General features: G+C 41.5%; 1 protein-coding gene across 3 annotated transcripts; it reads right to left on the reverse strand.

The window, feature by feature from the left end:
* Positions 1 to 7108: 7108 nt before the first annotated feature.
* CUNH4orf33 (chromosome unknown C4orf33 homolog) lies at positions 7109 to 20501 on the reverse strand. 3 transcript variants are annotated; one of them, XM_045831189.1, is made up of 7 exons: positions 20438 to 20501; positions 17514 to 17702; positions 15071 to 15131; positions 12389 to 12440; positions 12063 to 12262; positions 9916 to 10070; positions 7109 to 9250 (listed from the first exon to the last, which is right to left on the reverse strand). In XM_045831189.1, exons 2-6 carry the CDS (start codon positions 17692 to 17694, stop codon positions 9965 to 9967), a joined length of 600 nt encoding a protein of 199 aa, XP_045687145.1. In that variant the 5' UTR covers positions 17695 to 17702; positions 20438 to 20501; the 3' UTR covers positions 7109 to 9250; positions 9916 to 9964. The 3 variants fall into 3 exon arrangements, with proteins under 3 accessions (XP_045687145.1, XP_045687143.1, XP_045687144.1); XM_045831187.1 differs by lacking the exon at positions 7109 to 9250 and having other exon boundaries at positions 9784 to 10070; XM_045831188.1 differs by lacking the exon at positions 7109 to 9250 and having other exon boundaries at positions 9784 to 10070; positions 20456 to 20498.

A 20501-nucleotide genomic window follows, 5' to 3' on the forward strand; every position in this document is an offset into this window, starting at 1 on the left:
AGCCATACGACCTGAAGCCTCACCCCCAATCATTAAATTGACACAAACAATCGTTACCATATGGTACCAGCAGGTGACGGAATCTGGTGGCCCAGCAGGACTTCTGGCACCTGTGGCGCAACCTCGCCTGGCACGGCCCACTTCGTTTCCTTCACAACCGTGTCTAATTGGTCATGCGAAATCAGAAATCCTTGGAACTGGCTGACTCCGCAATCACTCTTACGACAGATAGAGGACAGTTGATGAATCCAGCTAAAAATCAAGTCCAAGCCAATCTGAGAAATTCCTGGAACAGCCAGAGACATTTCCTCCAACTGTGAGAGTAAGTTCTTTCCTCTCACAGACCCCTCCAACGAGCAAGACCCTCGCCGCCAAGAGGGCAGCTGGAGTTCTGGCAAAAACACGCCAACCCTGCAAGAACACTGTTAGCCCCTATCACAAAGTCATCAAAAATAAATCCTATTAGGGAGTGGGGTTCCTGAGGGGAAGGAGGCATTAGAAGGTGTATAAAGAACGGTTGCACAGGGAGCCCCATGAACACCTCACAATCCAACCGCTCAGAGTATCTGCCCCCTGGAATACACGCAGATGGGAAGCCTCAGGGAGAAATCCAACAGGGCTACTCCGCTAAGCCCTCTTGGATTCCGGGCTTGAAAACTCAGGCAGCTGCTCCTTAAAGCCCATTTGAAAGACAGTTGCCAGCTCGTTCCTGGAAGCTGATTAAAACCGCATCAAATAATTCTGAGGCTCCCGTGTCATTCCTGCCTTGGGTGACGTCAGGGAGACACTGGGCGGGGGAGGGGCCACACTGGAGAACATTCCACGTGCAGGAAGAGGCCGGGAAAGGCAGGAAGGTCTGGGGAGAGGGCCGCAGGCCGGGGCACGCTGCTCATCCAGCGGCAGGGAGAGCCCTCCGAGGACCTGCCGCCCCCACGCCGCCGCGGTCCAAGCCCCGGGATTCTTTCCCAGCCAAGACAAAGCAGCTGCCCGGCTCTGTGACGGGAGCTCCTGGCTTGTGGGCCATGTTACGGCTTAGAAATTGGCAGCTCTGTGCCTTACTGGGGGGGAAAAAACCTTGAAGGGAGAAAGAAAGGCATGCGTGCAAATTTGGCAGAGTCGAGAGCTGCTGATTTAGCAGTGGGAGAAGGATTAGGCTCCGGATCTCAGAGGAGCATTTAGATGTTTACGGCCTTGGGGCTGTCGTCAGCAGCAAATGGGGCTTCTCTCACCAGACAACAGAGAATGTTCTCATGTGGCACTCCGTGAAGGAAAAGTCACTGAGAATTAAGAAAAATTAAAGTGGGCCATGTGGATAGTCACCAAAAAGAAAAAAAAAAAAAGTCCAGTTTCCAGCTCAGAGAGGAGATGGGAATGCTAAGACGGAGGCCGTCACCTGATTCCGGAGCCAGCTACCTGGGCTCCTGAAACCAGCAGGTATGCAGTTTCAGATCCAGGAACAACCTGTGTCTTCCCTCGCAGGGGTAGACGTTCCATAATGACACCTGTTAACAACTTACTACAACATCCGGAACAAACCGAATGAGACCCAGAATTTATGAACGATGGACCCCGGGCACCGCCCCTAGACTAGGAGACGCGGTATCTGAAGAGCCATTTCTGTTGGGAAGGACTAGACCGATGGACGAAGTGACCCCAAGCATCAGTTTAATCTGTCGTCAACAGTCATACAGGGTATCAAAGGATTTTTAAGTTTATTTATACAGTTAAATAAAAAGCAAGATTTATGTAAACAATGATCCCCTAAGGTGAGAAAACATTGGGGGAAGCTGACTTAAATCTTCCAATAAATATAATACTTATGCCCTGACTGGCGTAGCTCAGTAGATTGAGCACGGGCTGCGAACCAGAGTGTCACAGGTTCAATTCCCAGTCAGGGCACATGCCTAGGTTGCAGGCCATGACCCCCAGCAACCGCACATTGATGTTTCTCTCTCTCCCTCTTTCTCCCTCCCTTCCCTCTCTAAAAATAAATAAATAAAACCTTTTAAAAATAATAATAATAATAATAATAATACTTATAAAACACAATTGACCAGAGAACACAGTGGATTTGGCTTAGAAAAATTATATATTCAAGTTAAATGCTTCCATCAACACATTATGAAATGTTTCAAATAAGTGTGAATAAAGGAGAAAAAGAGGAACTGAGTTAGCAAAAGAATAGTGAAAGACCTCTAAAGCATTTTAGGTATTTTATAGGGCAAATTCTTACTCCACGATAAAAGGTGCAAATTCTGGTGGTTAATGGAGTTAATGCTGTATTGCTTTGATATAAATATCAAAGAAATGGGTGAAAGGAATAATAAAAAAAGAGATACCTGATATGTGTCAAAGATGTTGACTAAGTTCAGGAGGTGGACCAGGGGGAGAGAGGAGTTAAAGCTACTGCTCTGTGATGCCTTTCCAATTACCAAGGAAACATCCTCTGGGGGGTGGAAAAAAAGACAGGTGCCCCAGTCTAATCTTCTTGTAAATATGCTGATAACTGAGTGACTGGGGCTAAAGATCTTTGCCAGCAGGAGTGTCCTTATCTACAAAATTCTGGTAGCAAAATCGTCCCTAGAAGCTGTGGATTTATAAGGCATGACCCTCAGAAAAATGTCGTGTGAGCCAATGGCCAATCTAAATATAAAATGGAGCTATTTCATCACTTAAAACCCCCTCTTGCTGTGTGACATCACCCCAAAACCTCACCAATAGACCACATTCATTACTCTGACCCAGAGACAGTGTCCAATGCAGACAGAAGGACCCAGGGAGCCATAAAGGGTGGGCTAGTGCCTCAGACTTCTGATTGTTTTATATCCTTAAAATTATCAGTGAATCTAAATACCAACCTCCATTCATGAAAGTTTAATTTGACAGTGAAATTCTTTCTGTTAGATCTGGTATGCCAACGTTTCTATCTAAGATGGAAGAGCATGTAACTATGTATATAGGGTAGGACAAAAGTAGGTTTGCAGTTGTCTGTATGGAAAACAATACAATGATTACAATACAGAACTAGAAAAGAATAAACTCTGTGTTTCACACATTCACACCTATAAACCTACTTTTGCCCCATCCTGTACATATTGCTTGTATTAAAAAATGGACACATGAACTAAAAATTTTGTTAATGATAATCTATAGGGAAGGCAGATAATATGTTGCAGGAAACTAGAATGGAGGCCAGCCTTCTCCCAAGCATATCTTGATTTGTAGGCTTGAGTTTGAAATCTCATATTTAAAATTATCTTAAATTTTTAAAAATCCCAAGAAGTGAAAAGGGAAGGAAGCCAACGAATCTTACTGTGCATTGAGTCTGGTGACATAATCCACAGACAGAGACTATACTCAAGATAAAGGCTCGAACACAGGAATTTAGTTATATAGCCTTCGTGGGGTATACTGTAAAGTCAAAAAGAATAACAACAATGACATGTCCTTTAAACTCTGTTCAGTGATCATATAATTGTTGATGGTGTTTTTTATTCAGCCTATGTGTGTATTCTGGGGAAAAGCAAAGAAGAAATTATGTTGAAATCAATGAACACCAATTGAGTCATGTTAGAAGGGAAACAGAGTACGACGATGAAAATAAGTAGGAAGTATCCATATGAAATCACGATGTATTTTCTGTTTAAAAGGACTAGAAAACATGCATCCAGCTCATTAGCAATGGGCATTCCTAGTGTCCAAATAGTGGTCTCTAAATATCATTTGCCACTGAGGGAAACCAAGACTTACAGGAGAAATGGCTAGCTCTGTCTACAGCGGGCAATATTCAAGATAAGCCTGGACCATCCTGGCATTCAGAAAGCAAGTAAGCTATTAAAGACAACCAAGGTCAAGTTAAATGCTTTAGGAGCTAACTTAAAGAGAATCCCTTTGTCCAAGGATGGTCAATGTTTACCATCAATGAGAAAACTGCAATGGATTGACTGATACACATAAACTCTTTTTAAATCAATAAGTTTATAAGATACTTTTAAAAATCTCATTGCCCATCTTTGGAGATCGCTAGAAAACCAATTATTCAGAAAGCTGCTAAATAAAAGCATCAGCATTTTTTTCTGTAAAAATGGTGCTTCTTGGTATCAAAATAGTTGAATTGGGATAATTTTTATACAAGTATTCCAGCTAAGAAATACGGAAGGAGAAAATTGGATTATTGACATACTGCAAGCCCTCATGAATTCATGCATTTAGGCAATGTTCATCAATGGCTTCCAACATCACCAAAAGGAGACAACCAGACACTATGCATCTCCTGATAGAAGAATACAACACCATCTACAAGACACTCTCACCCAAAATTAAACCTGACTGTAATCAAGCTCCTCGATGTAATGCGCAGAAAATACAGGACACTATATAGATTCCATAATCCACTTCCTAATGGGTTTGCAACCTGCAGCTCGAAAGGTCACTGATGTAAATCATTCCACTTCATTACTTTCAAAAGAAAACAGTCTTCTCAGAAAGGGAAAAAAAGATGTATTGTCACTGTTGCAAACAATAAAATATTAAGGACAGGGAGGCAGACATTCACGACCTTTAGGTCCTCTGCACGGGTAGACTATAAAATCATTTAGAATAAATTACCGCTAAATTACTTCAGTTTCTAATAAATAGAGATAAAAAGCCATTATTGTTATTGCAAGTCACTCAAGAGTGTGAAGTTTGGTTGCCAAAGTTGTCCTGTCTTCTAAAGCTTGACTTTTGACCTTTCACAAAAACCAAGTTAGGAAAAGCATTTATTGTAAGAGGTGGCCTGGGTTTTCTTCCTCTCTCATCTTCCCCTGCACTCTGATTCACTCCCTATTCAGGATAAATACTAAGAGACTGGCATTCAGATTAGCCACCAGTCCACCAGAGTCCACCTGCTTCAATGACAGTGACACTGCTGCAATAAATGATGCCCAGGAGGGGCCTGGGGAAATAAAACGTGTCTGTCTTTGCAAAGTGGCTTATTAATACGGAGGGGTTTGAACGCTCATCTTCTCTGAGACTGTGTGTACCCATAAAAGTGAAGGGCTCATGAACACCGTTTCTCTTCCACATTATTTTTATTTGTAGAATCAGGTAACAACGTGGGATCAGGGCTCACAGTAGGCTGGTTTGGGTTGAATCATTCAACCAAACAGGAGCAAGGGACTACAAAGAGGAAAACAGGAAATGAGGAAGAGGTAAAATAAGGCATGTTCTTAGTTGGCCACTATGATAGGCAACTGAGGTGTGATCACTTTAGGGACTCTCTGAGGGGCGATGTGGAAGGGACCTCAGCATTGTCCGTCCAAGGAACAAAAGAGCAGAGTATGTATCCGCTGACTCCTGTGGTCTCTTCTTGGTCAAGAGTCTGTCACACATCCAGGGAAGCTGGTGAGTGAGGATGGCCAAGTGGGTTCCCGAGGGTGGCCCACGCAGCTGAGGCAGCATTGAGGCCCCGGCAGGGAGCAGGGGGCCTCCAGCACAGCTGGGCGAGGTGCTGCCAGCCCCCCAAGTGAGACTGGCTGCTGGAGTACAGGGCTGAGAGGACTGGGGGTGAGCCATAAGAGCTTTCTGATGCACCGTGGGATAAAGTCAATGTATGAAATCCAACGGAGAATTAAATGAGAAAGCAGAGATGATCGTTGGGCTTTGAGGCGTGAGTAGAAGCACCGAGGACTTATTGTAATGGCTTCCTCCATTTGCTACCCTTTTTCTTTTTAAGAATCAGACTAATTATATTCATTATTTTCTGTCCCAAATGTCTAACATTTTTTTAAAGATTTTATTTATTTATTTTCAGAGAGAGGAGAAGGGAAGGAGAAAGAGAGGGAGAGAATCAGCAATGTCTGGTTGCCTCTCATGTGCCCCCTCCTGGGGACCTGGCCTGCAACTCATGCATGTGTCCTGACTGGGAATCGAACTAGTGACCCTTTGGTTTGCAGGTCCATCCTCCACTGAGCTACAACAGCCAGGGCTTCTAACATTTTTTTTTAAAAGAGGAAGATGAGAGAAAAAATTTTCTGCAGCAAAATTTTTTAATATCAAAGAGTATTTTAGAGGTAAAAGTAAACATTTTCCTCTGGATTCTGACTTTACGGGCATGGGGTTGGGGATGAGGAGACAGGAAAAGCACATGAGTGCACACGCCGTGTTATCTATTTAGGCGGTGAGAAGAGACCATCAGCATGATGCTGGCGAGCAAGTAGAACACTGGGGGGAAACGCATTCATGCATGCTGGTAAACAAAGGAATGATTGTCCTTTCATGATCCTGAGGTTGAAAAACATATTTGAAACAACTATTACAAACACCCACTTTCAAATATTAAGTTTCTACAGGGCGCATTGTTTGTGTCTTATTAATAGACACATTTTCCAAAATTCTGTGGTTAAACTGCATGTTCCTTTCAAAAGAAAATGTTTATATAATGTGTTTTTGCTTGCTTGGTATTGAAAGAAGAAACATCTCTTTATCTAGATGAAAGAAAGTTAAGAGATGATTAAAAAACATCTACACCAATTTTAAAAATACATAATACGTTTTAGAAAGCTCATGCACCACAACTTTCCAATTAGATGTTTTATATGGTTGCGACTGTGATCTAGAATATTTGAGCTTTACTTTTTCCCCGTGTTACAAACAGTGATGACTTATATCTGACCTTGTGAGTCACAGCAATAGATTCACTTCTACAATCAGGACACTCTGAAATTTATCTTATTTTTTTGCACTGATAGTTTTACATGCACGTGTAAAATTATTTCTCAGGTAACATAATTATTTCTCAGGTAATCATTCTAGATTATTTTACATATGTATTTCCTACCCCAAACTGGCAGATGGTTACCATATCAAATTAGGTAGTTACTACTGTCAATTTTAATAATAATTTCTACTTAATCAAAGATGCCTAACACTGCTGCCATGGTAAGTAATTAGAGTACTTCTTGCTTTGTTTTTCTTGGAAAGGAAGCATTTATCTTACACCAGCTCTCTTTACAGATAAAGAAGATACTTAATGAATGAAAAAAGTTAGTTGATAAGTCACATTTAACCAGCACTAACAATTATTCAATGGAACAGCATAAATTTGAAGTGAACACCATTTTATTTCTAGTTTATTTTAGAACAGTATTTTATTAAGGTATACTTTACATGTAGTAGAATCACATATCTTAAAATACATACAGTTTAAGGAATGTTGACAAATGTATGCAGATATATAGCATCATCCAGATCAAAATACAAAACATTTCAAACACCCCAGAAAATTCCCTCCTCCCCCTTTCCAGGTCTTGGAAGCCCCTCCCCTACACTGAGCAGGTGTGGTTCTGACTCAGGATACGCTGGTTTTGCCTATAATTGGTCTTCATATAAAAATAATTATACAGTATGCTGTGTCTGGCTTCCTTTTCACAGCATAATGCTTTTGAGATTCATCTGGGTTGTTGCACGTATTAATAAGCCATTCTTTTTCATGAGAAGTATTCCATTGTCTGCTGTATGAGACTACCCATTCTCCTGTCATGGAAATTTGATTGTTTACGGTTTGGTGCTGTTATGAAGAAAACTGCTATGAACAGTCATTTCTCTTGAGTACATATCCAAGAATGAAACACTAAAGCATAGGGTAGCTATGTATTTAACTAGAAATTGCCAAGTAGTTCCCGAGTGGTCCTACCATTTTACATTCCTACCCATAGTGTAGGGAAATTCCGGCTACTCCACATTCCCATCAATGGTTGGCATTCTCAATCTTTTTTTCAATTTCAGCCAGTTAGCCATTGCGCATAGTTTGTAATTGTAGTCATTCTACAATTCTACAGTGGTATCTTGCTGTGGTTTTAATTCACATTTCTTTGACGATAAGTGAGGTTGGAACCTTTCTATATATTTATTGGCCTTCTGTATATTATCTTCTGCCAAGTATCTGTTCTTTTGCTACTTAAGAGCAAAAAGTGGTTTGTGGTTTGTCTCACTATTACTGATTTTCAGTTCATAATATATACTTTCAGTAAGAGTCCTCTGTCAGATACTCTGTATTTTGAATATTGTATCCCAACCTGTGACTTCCTTTTTCACATTTACTGGAGGCTTTTGATAAGGAAAATCTTTTCATTTTGATGAAGTCCAACTTATTTTTTTTTCTGTTTCAGTGAGTACTTTTTATGTTCTATTTGAAATTTAGATAAGTTTAAAATTTAGAATCTGTCTTCTTCAGATCATTAAGACTTTCTCCCGAAATTTTTTATTTCTCCAATCACAGTTAGGTCCATTTTTCTGTAGGGTATTAGGTAGAGGTCAGGGTTCATACTGTTTCATGTTTTCCAGTTATTGCCACACCATTTGTTGAGAGGACTGTCCTTTCCCTTTCAATACCTTGGCGCCTTTGTCAAAGTCGATTGACTCTATAGAGTTCCCTTTCTGGGTTCCCTATTCTGTTCCACCGACATACAACGTATTTGTCTCAATCTATGCCAAGGGCGTACTGTCTTCACTACTGAAGCTTAGTAACAGTCTCGATTCAGCAGCACAAGTCCTCCAACTTTATTCTGCTTCAAAATTGTTTTGGCTAAGGTCCTTTCCATTTTTTTCACATATTTTTAATTATATTTTTTCCATGACCATTGAATCAGCATGTTCATTTCCACCCCCAATAAATCCTTCTAGGATTTTTTTTTACTGGGATTGCTCTGAATCTACAGATCGCTTTGGGGGAACAGAGTAGGCGCTCCCTTCTCCCCGGTGTGGGTGGGCAGTCCAGACAGACGGCTCCGCTCTGCGCCGTTTGGAACCCCGGCTCCTTCGTCTTTCTGCTCGGCTCTCCCTTAGGTGGCCCCTCGCTGACCACGGTCGCTAGTGTGTTACCTCGGGAATTCACTCTGCCGCTCAGGAAAAAGGAAGGGGGAAGGCAAGGGACAAAGGGTGTACGGCAGCTGTGTCTTTACAGCATCTTTTCTTGAAGCCCCACCGAACACTATGAATAATGCTTATATCTCATTGACATGAGCTGCCTTACATGGTCATTTCTCTCTGCAAAGGAATCTGGGAAAATGCAGTTTTTGACAAGAGCCCTTAAAAATTAAAGTTCTATTCATACAGAAGAGTAGAAAGTATATCTTGGGTAGGCGACTGGGTATCTGTACTCGTAATGAAGGTTTTTATGCAAAACTGCTCACCTCTGAGTTAAGAATGCTGGAGAAGCACTAGGTTTGGTGGAAAGGTTCATACATGACCTACTAGATAGCTGCAAGCTCTGAAATATAAATGAAAATTTGAAAATTGTACACCAAGCTATTTGATGTTTGCCAGAAAAAAAAATGAGTACGTTCCACACATTGTTTAATAGCATTAAGAAAATGGCATTTCTTTTTAATAAAAGCAGAAGCTGCTACTCAGATTTCATTCCTTCTAGAGTAAAAATAGTCCTAAGACAGGAAAACCAGCTCGTTAAATAACACATGTATCTTAATGATGCCTTAATAGATGTGGATGTCCTGTTGAACTGAAATAGGTCACTGTTTTCTACTCATTTCGAGAGTGGACAAAAGATTCTGAGTAAAGAATTAATGTGTATTACACGGTGTTCAAGAATATGCGGTAAGATGCCCCTGTCTCAGGCTGGCCGAGGTTTAGGGAAGCGGGAAGAGAAGTGATCTGAGTGGCCAAGTCGGGCATATCTGGGGTAAGGGTGATACAGAGCAGAGGCCAGAACTCACCAACACCAGGGCTCCTGGCTAAACAACTCGGAGGAAAACGTTAACCTTGTAGATACAATCATCGACACACTTTCCATTTTCTTGCTAATTTATTCACCATTTTCCAGAGAGATATTATACTGTCATTGACCTTTATGAAAATATTTATTGTTGAAATGCTTTTATGGCATCTTGAAAGAGATCATGCTTGCTATTGATTTACCTTAAAAGGTATATGGAAGAAGTGATTGATGTGGTCAGCTACTGTACTCCTATAAATCAGGTTTCTCTGTTCGCCACAGGTCAGATTCTGGTTGCTTCCATTCTTCTCCAAGCAGTGTGTTAAAACTGAAAGGCTTGAAGTATTCCAGACGGTGGCTAAATGTAAAGAAAAAGAAGGTGGGAGCTGAACTGAATTGCACGTTTGTAAAATAGTTGTTTGGAAGGGCTACTCATGCTGTCACACCTGTGATAAGACAGCACTCTGTCTGAAGAATCCCAAAGGTAATTGTGGCCTGTCTGTACAACTTTCTCACTCTGGCTCTCAGACACTCAGCCCTGAAAACAGGCACCTCTGTCCCAAAGCACTCTCCTCGAAATTCTACAGCTAGCTCCCTCACAGTGGAGGGCAGAAAAAAATTCAACCCTCAAAACCTGCCTCGCCCCACCTTGCCTTCACATTACATTCTTAAAGATGTTTCATAGTTACACTTTGATGTAGTTTACATTAGTCATGTGAACAACCGTTTTTAAAAGTTTCAGCTCCATCGATTAGAGGACATATATAGTCCTTTGCCAAACCAAAGGAGGTGAAAAGGGTATTCACCCTAGTTCTTTTCTTCCCAGGAACACCTTTTAACAGTTGCGCAGATTTCTCCTGGGGCTTAATGCAGGCGGAGGGAGGCTCACTAACATGCCGCCGCCCACGGAGCTCAGCTCTGCAGGGCATCACTCAGCCTTGCCTCTGCCCTGGCCCACGGTATAACCGTACTTTTTCCTACGGTAAGCCTGCAGTGACATATAAGTTGAGGAGCTGAACATAACATCACATTAAGGAGCCTAAATATAAGGAGGTATTCGGTGGTGAAGAAGCAGGGAAACAAGCCACGTTGATAGCAGGCCCTCATTCCTTTGCATCCAGATGCCAGCCCCGTGCCGCTCACCTGGCCAGACCGAGCCACAACTGTCAGTCCCAGATGAGGGGGTTAAGGAACCGACAGTGAAGGCTAAGAGAAAAAGAGGGGAGCTGAAGACGCCGGTTGGAAAGGTTCAGGACTGGGGAGGACCGCAGAGGGAAAAGTGTGTCAGGCAGGAGAAAGGAACAGGCTGGAAGAGATGAAGGCAGAATAAAGAGCGAGCAAGACAGGAAGGAGAAGGCAAAGAGGGAGAGGAGGAGAGCATTTTCCAGGGGTAAAAAGGCAGGGAAGTGAGTCTGCCCTGGCGCAAAACCCGCTAGGATGTCTCTGTTGGGCTCTTCTGAACCCAGGCTCTCCAGCCGGTCGTGGCCACCTGAGCACACTCAGAGCTCTAGAGAGCAGGAAGCCCAGCCTGCACCAGGGCGGCAGCTGGCTCTCCCCACTAAGGAAGCAGAGCATGCTGCAGTCCCTGAAGCATCCACCCCGCTGGCCAGGAGCTGTGCGTCCTCAGGTGACAGCTTCAAAGAGACGAGACTCAGATCAGGCAAGTGTAGGAGACACCTGGGCTTACATGCCCGCTGCCCCACGAGGGCCAATATCTCGTATAGTAAGTCCACAGACAGAGCTTCTAGGGACCCCACAGGGGAACGTGACTGTTAAAGGGAAATCCAAAGCCACGAGTCCCCACTGGGTATTTACAGTCTATTCACAATACCATCAGTCCAGATACAACTTACCTATTGGGAGTCATTTTTATCATAAGCCATGTTGCCTAGAAACTTAGTTGATATTTTTATCCTTATGAGGCGACCAAGGGAAGAGAGCTAGGGATTTAACTGAAGAGCTAGGGATTCTCAAGCAACAAGGGAAAGAATTTATTAACCCTTTGTTCACACCAAGAATCTGGACGCCTCTGGCCATTTAGCTCGGAAAGGGATCATAAATGAACGTGCGATACTTCTACACCAGCTGTTGCAGTACTCACTGAGCAACACTGTTCTCACACTGCTATGGAAGTGTAAGCACTGCAGTTACAACGGTGAGTGAGGCAGGCTGTCCTTCCACAGTCAGTGTGTCAACTGTGTTTGCTGAGGACCATCAGGGAGCACAGGACCCCACCGGGCGCTTGTACATACAGCTCTCCTCTGAGCAAAAACGTTACAACTGCTCCGCCAAGAATTAATTTCCAGACACTCTCACAGGTGGAACCTGTCTTCATTCATCCCCTACTTACAAGTCAGGTTTTTGTCCGGGTTGCAGTTCATGCCGAGGCACAGGGTAAAGAGCTTCATAGCTTCTTTTATCCTTTGATCCATGAATTGCAAATGCATTGAATTTTGTCACATTTGGTGGAAAATAACTCCAAGGAATACAGGCTGTGCCCTCCCAGGTGGTCTCTCCCCTGGACGCTTTGAATGATAGAGCAAGTTCTTGCTGGGAAGCAATATATGAAATAGAACAGGTAAATTCAGATGGACACTTTAAACATATACATTAAATATTACACGTACATGTATCTTCTACCTTTAAGAATTTTGTCTTGTGTTTTTATCTACTTACTTTCCACACATTTCTTCTTCCAGATAATAGAAGCACCAAATGCTGTCCATGGCTGTCAAAATTAAAATTCCTCATGAGTGTTTGAAAGAAACAAGCAGCGTTTTCTTCGCTATCCTTCATACTTGCAGTGCATTTGTACATTCCAAACTTCCAAATAATTAAAAAGATGCAATACGAACATTAGGTAATTAGAGGAAGAGCCAGTGCGTTCAGTTACTTAGAAATGACATCTTTGAGTTTACCTTTTTTCCAGACAATTATAGTCAAAAGCTACACGTGCTCAGGTTGCTTTTATGTTCTTTAAATACAAAATTGTATAAAAAGCTCCCAACTGGTTAGATGATGCAAAGTGTGAAAAGGAGCAGAGGGGACAGCGTGGTATTTGGAGATTATAATAAACCAGTTTTGAAAATGAAAGCACCTGAAGAGAAGCTGGCAGTAATTCCCAGATCTGACCCCAACAACTTTAGAAAAGTTATTTCTATAAGAAAACTGTCTTGAAGCTCATTAGGAGGGGAGAAAATACAAAATACAGATTGTCTAAAACTTTGTCCGCCTCTTGCGTTTTTCCTGCTTTCAATCATTAGATTGGGCGCCACTGTCACATTTTCAAAGAGAAACACGATTCTCAAAGGAAACTCAAATGAGGGAGCATAATTGAGACTAGCCAGGTCAATAAGAGGCAAAGACTTGCAAGTGGTTACGTGACACAAACGTATTGTCTCTGGAAAAGACTCTCTATCTGTACATTTCCGTACGGAGAGTCTTTTGTGAACTTTTCAAGGAGGATTTTCTTTAGCAAGCTATTCTAACAGACGACAAGTATTCTTTCCCTCTACTTCATTTTATCGTTACTATGCAAGCTTAATAACAGCCTAGGAGAAGTAAAAGTTCTTGTAAATTGAAACAACAGTATTTTTCACATTACTTTCCTAGAGATTAATTAACTATTATAGGAGTTGATTGCCTGAAGCAAAACCATGCTTCTTGATTATTGACTGTCCTGATATATATGAAACCAAACTACTCTGAGGATTTTTTTTAACTTTTAGAATTTATTAATTTTGTACATAATGGTTATTATTTATTACCTTAATAAAAGAGAATCTAATTATCCTATTCATCCAGTACTAATAGAAGCACCAGTTTCAGAGTTTATGAAAATAAACTGATATTTTTATCTAATAAAAATAAAAGTAGGGACAAAACTTTAGAATTCTAGTAGATTCAAGTATTTTTTTCTAAAGATTTTATTTATTCTATTTTTAGACAGAGGGGAAGGGAGGGAGAAAAACATCAATGTGTGGTTGCCTCTCACACACCCCCTACTGGGGACCTGGCCCACAACCCAGGCATGTGCCCTGAGTGGGAATCAAACCAGTGACGCCTTGGCTTGCAGGTCAGCACTCTGTCCACTGAGCCACACCAGCCAGGGGGATCCAAGTTCTTTACTGTCTTGCAGACAAGCTATAAATCTATTTGCTTTAGCTTTTTCACCTATACGGTGAAAATAATCACCTAATAGGTGAAATGTTTTTATGTCAAGTGACAGCTTAGGACAATTAATCATATTTTTCCACAAAAGATTTTGGCATGTTAGTTGAAAGGTGACGTGCAAAGATATATGTTATTCTTCTGAAAAGTATAATTGCAAACAGCTAGATTTTCCACATTAGAGTTAGCAGAAAAACCAAAATAAGGAAAAGAAAATATCTATCATCTCATTTAACTCAATCCCAAGGCTACAAAGAAACAAAGGCTACTGGATATTTGATACTGGGATGCGCTTAAATGTCATTTAAACTGAATAATTGCAATACAAAACAATTTTCATTATTATCTTACTAATTTAAAAATTGTTATACTATAGATGACAGGAGGGCATAAGTTAGCTTTTTCACATCTACAGGATAAAAATGTCAACCAGATAAAGAAGGCTCCCCGGAGAATGGTTAAATGTGAACAAAGAGAGTCCAAGCTTAAAACCTTAAATGAGTCCAGGAAGAGCCGTGTCCGATTCATCCCTGGTACTGAGTGCAGAGTGACGCACTCAATGAATGAATGGTGAGTAAATAAAGGAATGCAAGAATACATTTTTATGGAATCATAAATTTAAAGTGTAATCTAGCCATTAAAAAAATTCCCTGAAATATTTTCATAAACTAGTTTAATTCATTATATCTCCGTTTCCCTTTATTTCTGAATAGCTAGTACATAATAATGCAAATTTACAGAGTAAATAATGAGCTTGTGTTTTATAATAATCTTTCATTTTGCAAAAAGGAATTTTTTTAATTCATTAAAAAACCAACTATATTAGTCAAACAAAAATTATGTCAACATGATATTTTCAAACACTTATAATACATATAGGGTGGGGCAAAAGTAGATTTACAGTTGTTCATATGGAAAATAATATAATAATTAATAAATAACAATACAAGAATAAACTGTGTTTTGCATACTGTCAACTGTAAACCTAATATTGGCCCACCCTGCTCTAAACATGTATTTTAAATTATACACTAACTTGAAAATAAGAAATATGCATAATTCAGATTAGCATTTCCTCTACATTGTTGGAATTAGTGATTTTTTTTACTATGACAACATGATTTATAAGCAAAAATCAATGTGTTTAAATTATGTAGTAATGAGTTACAAAAAAAATTTCATACTTACGGGCAAAGTTCAACTTCTAAATATTGTTCCGTAATGTCATTCAAGAAAAATGCCTCCACAACTTTTGAAAACAGAAATACAATATATTGAGAAATTTAATTTTGCTTCAACAATAACTAATTTCTTATTCCTTTAGAGTATAAAATAAATTAACTCATTATTTTTAATTATAGCTCTATCCCCAATAGGAAAAGGAAAAAAGAAAATAAATAGACATTGCCTAGAAATAAATCATCATCAAATTCTCCCATATGAGATGGCCATAAATTAAAAAGATGAATAAAGGCTACTGCTGGCGAGGCTGTAAAGAAATCAACACCATCACACAGGCTCTGAGCCAGTTTTCTTCTCCTAAGGATGTATCCTAAGGAAACAACAGACAACAAGAAGAAGTAGTAAATGTAATGCTAGTCACCAAAGTATTGCTCCCCCAAAATTGGAAATTATCTAAATGATTATATCCTATTATGTAGCGTTGTTGACAATTATATAAATAAATCTATTATACAAGAAAGCTAGTACATAAGTTGCAGAATTTATGTATTCTATGCGGTAGACTCTAATGTAGTCATTAAAACCAAAGACACAGTTAAGTGTTTTTGACATGAAAAGATATCCGTGATATTGTACATGGTAAGTAGGCTACAGAGCAATCACAGCGTTGGCAGATAAGCAAACCTCTCAATGTGTTAATAAGTGATGCTGCAGAGTGGGTAAGGGGCCAGCCAGGTCATGAAAAATCTTATACAGAAATCACGTTAAGAAGAGTAAAAGTAGCCCTGGCTAGCATAGCTCAGTGGATTGAGCACGGGCTGCGAACCAAAGTGTCGCAGGTTCGATTCCCAGCCAGGGCAGATGCCTGGGTTGCAGGCCAGGCCTCCAGCAACGACACATTGATGTTTCTCTCTCTCTCTCTCTCTCTCTTTCTCCCTCCCTTCCCTCTCTAAAAGTAAATAAATAAAAATCTAAAAAAAAAAAAAGAAGAAGAAGAGTAAAAGTTATCCTGGGAGGAGCAGACACCTGAGCAGGTTTTTAAGTAGCTGAATGATGAGTTTAAATTTTTATTTTAGATAGATCCCTCGGGCTTCCAAGAGGGAAGAGTGGACTTAAGGGCAAAAGGACTGCTTAGGAGGCTCTGCCCCAGCTGAGGTACAAGGTGACGGAGGCCTGGCCGGCAGCAGAGACGGTGGGAATGCAGAAGGGGTACTGAATCGGAGAACCATTTCGGAGGGGAATTCGTAAGGCTTAATGCATCCAAATACGGCGAGTGGGAGAGACCAACTAGGGAAAATCCCACGTTGCTGTATTCGGTGATTTGATGTACCGGAGTGCCGCTGATTGAGGCCGGGCGGGCGACTGGGGAGAGCAGCGGGTTCGTGAGAAGGTGGGTGGGCGGGGGCGGGGACTTGCAGAGTAGGTGAGTGGCACTGCGGCGTCCCCCAGCGGGAGGCCGACATGGGCAAGCTCTGCGTCAGTAAGAGACAACATGTGTCTAACATATGACACGTTAACAGACAAAACGCCGGCTCCACAGATGGCACAGAAAAAGCAGATGTTCACGGGGACTAGAAGAGTCATCAGAGGTTTCCTTGAATAACTGGAGCCTGACTTCGCCCTTGAACGACGTGTGGTGGGGGCAGGGCACTAGAATGAGAAAGGGTCCGCGAGTGAGAAGGCGTGTGGACAGTGACACCACGACCTTTCAGAAGGCGGGGGCTTTGGGCCGAAGGTGAAAGCCCAATCAATGCATGAGGACCCTGAACGTCTACAGGAAGGGCGTGAACTTTATCTTAGGGGCAGTCACGGTTTGTGACGTGGGGAGTGGCATCACTTGGTGGCTTAATTGGGAGACCCAGCAAAGGAATCAGACAGCAATCCTGAAACTGTAATTTTAGGGTGTCTTTGAACTTTCATTTGATATGTGAGATCACTTCTCAGTACGTTAAAAGAAAAACTACATTTCATGTTGGAGTTGGTGCTGTTTCTATAAAAAGTAAAACAGCCCAACACTTCCATACAGAAGGTTTATAAGGTTCAAGTGGCAATCTGGAGATACTTAAAGACAAAACGGGAACGCTGAACTCTTCTTCAAATAGCTGGCAGACGGAGAGGAAGGGCACACGGCAGCAACTGAGAAGCCTGGATCTGCGACTGCCCTTTTCACCGCTCTAGGCACACCGTGGGAGGCACGCAGGTCCCGGTGACCGTGGGAGGCACGCAGGTCACCGTGACCGTGGGAGGCACGCAGGTCCCGGTGACCGTGGGAGGCACGCAGGTCACGGTGAAAGGGCCGGAATGAGGGGCTGGTAGGAAACACCTCACACTGCACGTGTCAGTGCCTCGGAAGCATGCCCCTTCCTCACAGCAAGACAGAATAAGCGCCCCGGGAGAGGTTATTACACAAAGATTTATGTTTGCAATAAAGTACAGTACTTCCACTCACCTTCATAATCCCACAGTCCGCGGAAGGGCTTCCCGGGCGCTCCGGGCGGGGCCGGAGGGTCGTTGAAGAACGGAGCGCTGGCCTGCAGGAGCACCCCTCCGCGCCCCGGCTCCAGCCCGACGCGCACGGGCTCGTGGCCCACCGGGGAGCCGTCCCAGGTGTGTGCGACTCTGAAATCCATGTCAGGCCCTAGAGGAAAAATATGAAAACACGCTCTTTCACATTATGCCCACGATTCCTTCCGTCAGGAATGAAATGAGCATTTCCGCGCCCAGCAGCAGGCGGGACCCGAGGGCCGCAGAGGGAGCCGCACAGGGTTTCTGCGGCGAGTCCCACGGCCGTTCGTGTTCCGGCACATGGCAGACACCGCGTTCCGCTGTAAAACGGGCATTTGGCTCCCAAAGGTTTTGAGACTTTAAGTCTAGATCCCAAATCACTTTATAAAATTGCAACTAAATCCCCTGCAGAAATTGTGCATGTACTTAACCACCATAGGCACTGTGAGTTCATGTGTCATCCTTTGTCCTTTACTGTACAGTGTGCAGGAGTCTGAACTATCGACCCCCGGGAACCAAGGTCTTCATAATAAAATTCAATCTGATAAAGAAAAATTCTGTAAATCAGCAAAAGCACCGCTGTTACCATCTGGTCTTTTGGCTAAAAACTTTTTTTCTTTTCGGGGGAGATAAAAGGGGGCCCCAACCATTTAAAGGTTAGTAAACTGTAATGTTATCTGCCTTGGCCTCAGGGTATAGGTTTTCTTAGTCCAGTTCAGAGTTTAAATGATGGCATATTGTTTTTCCATTTTCAATTGGAGAAAAAGGTTTAACCAAGCAAGTGGTCATTTAACACTTAAAATGTCAAAGACTGAAAAGGCTGAGTACATGAGATACAAGCAGTATTTGCACTTTACATGGTTTCTCCAAGGATGAAATGGAAGGACACAGCATTATACTCATAAAGTTATATTTTGTTGAAAACTATGAATTGGGCATTTTATAAACATTATCTAATTTAACTTCACAAGAAACTTTCAGATAAACTATTATTATCTTCAGTACAAATGAGGAAAATGACTTGTTCAAGGTCACATGGCTGGAAAACCAAGAAACGGAACCAACATCAGCCATGTTTTCCCAGATGAAGTCCTTTCAGGAATCTGCAAGGAAATGAAAGCTTTATTTTAGTGGTAGTGGATTTGCCAAATTATACTAGGTCCTTATGTCTTCCTTGTTCAGAAGATAATCTTGATTAGGAAATGATATTTTCAGACTGTAATTTATGTATCTAAAGTCTTTGAAGGCATTTCCTTGCTTCATATGTTATTTTTACTGCAAGTAATAAAGTACTAAATTTTGAATACATTTATTTCAATGAATGTGTATGGAATACCAACTATATGTCAAGCACTGGGAGATCCAAATGTATAAGCTCTGTGTCTCATAATAAATCCAACATCTCTGAAAACCTTTTTCTAAAGTATGTCAGCTTTTCCACCTTGGCTGGGGTGGCTCAGTGGACGGAGTGCTGACCTATAAGCCAAGGGGTCACTGGTTTGATTCCCAGTCAGGGCACATGCCTGGGTTGTGGGCCAGGTCCCCAGTAGGGGGTGCTCAAGAGGCAACCACACCGTCATGTTTCTTTCCCTCTCTTTCTCCCTCCCTTCCCCTCTCTCTAAAAATAAATAAAATCTTTAAAAAAACAATTATGTAGCTTTTCCTAATTTTCAATACATGCTAACAAATTTTAATATATACAACCTCTAAAATAAAAAAATAGTTCTGGTATTGTAACCCACTTGCAAGTAGTAGCATTTTAGGAAAGGGTAAGTTCAGCAATTTATATTGAAATAAGCTCAGTGAGTGATAAAACTAAATATGCATTGAAGTGGAATTTAGTCCTGACTTTCATGGAATAAAATACCTCAATAATAAATTTATTTTCTTCAGTTAAAATATGCAAATACTTTCTTCAAAAATAAATATATAACCTCTATCCCAACTTTTGGTACTAGTAAGGACCTTCTTATAGCATATAGGAAGAAATAAAAATAAATAAAAATATTAGAAATGTTCATTAAATCTGATTCTGGTGCCAAAATGCTGAGAGAATATGCCAGTCTCCTGACTTGGAGCTTGACCATTCTTGATCCTGGCAAAATAGAGCTCAGTGACTAGGAAGTTTTGGTAGATCCATTCATTCTCCATTCATCCTTTATATCCATGAAAATGCTGCACACATTAAAGAAGCTCCTATCCTCTTCAGGGGGTTCCCCCCTGAAAATTTTCAACTCCCAGCTTTCAGACAATCATCTCTATCTCCAACTGGGATTAACCCCAGCCAGCGGTGAGCTCCTCCTAAAAGTAAACATTACAAGAATGTTTGCTCTTAGTTAGTACTGCTTTTCCCCACATTTTTAACCGCTATTACTCTTTCATCAAAAAAGTAAGATAATAATAACTTTACATTAATTTTCATGTTTCTCCTGTACTATGGAAAGATCTTTAAAAGGCAGTGAAGGTTGAGAAAGGAGGCAGAACCTTGGAGCATGAAAAGCTTGAGAAAAAAATATCCACAAAGGTTAAAAGAAAGAAGTTCTGGAATAGGTATTTTTTTTTCAACAGTGTTTGCAAGGACAGTTTCCAAATTCATTTATTTACAAAACTGTCTTTAGTTTTCCACAAAAATTATTTTTCAATTTCCATCCTCCACCCCTGCCTCGGCCCCCTCAGTTAAAAGAGTAAAGGAGCAATAAGGAAGTCAGGCCGAAAGAGGGAGTAAAATGTGCCTGCAGGAGGAGGCAGCTGAAAAAGAAGTCACCAGAGGAAATGCTAACAAGCCTGGACCAAGGTGCAAGAAATGAGAAGGAAGAAAGCAGATCAAGAAGAGAACAGTCAGAAGAAATGAGAGTGAAGAACGCATACCAAGAAGAGACCACAGACCGGGAAGCTCTTCTCAGTCCGCCTGGCTCCTCCTTCCAGCGAGATC

The sequence above is a fragment of the Phyllostomus hastatus genome, unplaced genomic scaffold, assembly GCF_019186645.2.
Source record: "Phyllostomus hastatus isolate PE091 unplaced genomic scaffold, TTU_PhHast_1.1 phas_contig_159, whole genome shotgun sequence".
Lineage (NCBI taxonomy): Eukaryota > Metazoa > Chordata > Mammalia > Chiroptera > Phyllostomidae > Phyllostomus > Phyllostomus hastatus.

Excerpts from the sequence above, each read along its gene's own strand:
- CUNH4orf33 (XM_045831189.1), bottom strand. The coding sequence starts at position 17,694 with ATGGATTTCAGAGTCGCACACACCTGGGACGGCTCCCCGGTGGGCCAC. Across the intron at positions 12,263-12,388 it reads GAAGAAGAAATGTGTGGAAA|CAAGAACTTGCTCTATCATT; the intron begins GTAAGTAGATAA and ends ATTGCTTCCCAG. Across the intron at positions 10,071-12,062 it reads CCCGGACAAAAACCTGACTT|CCACCGTCTGGAATACTTCA; the intron begins GTAAGTAGGGGA and ends CTTTACATTTAG.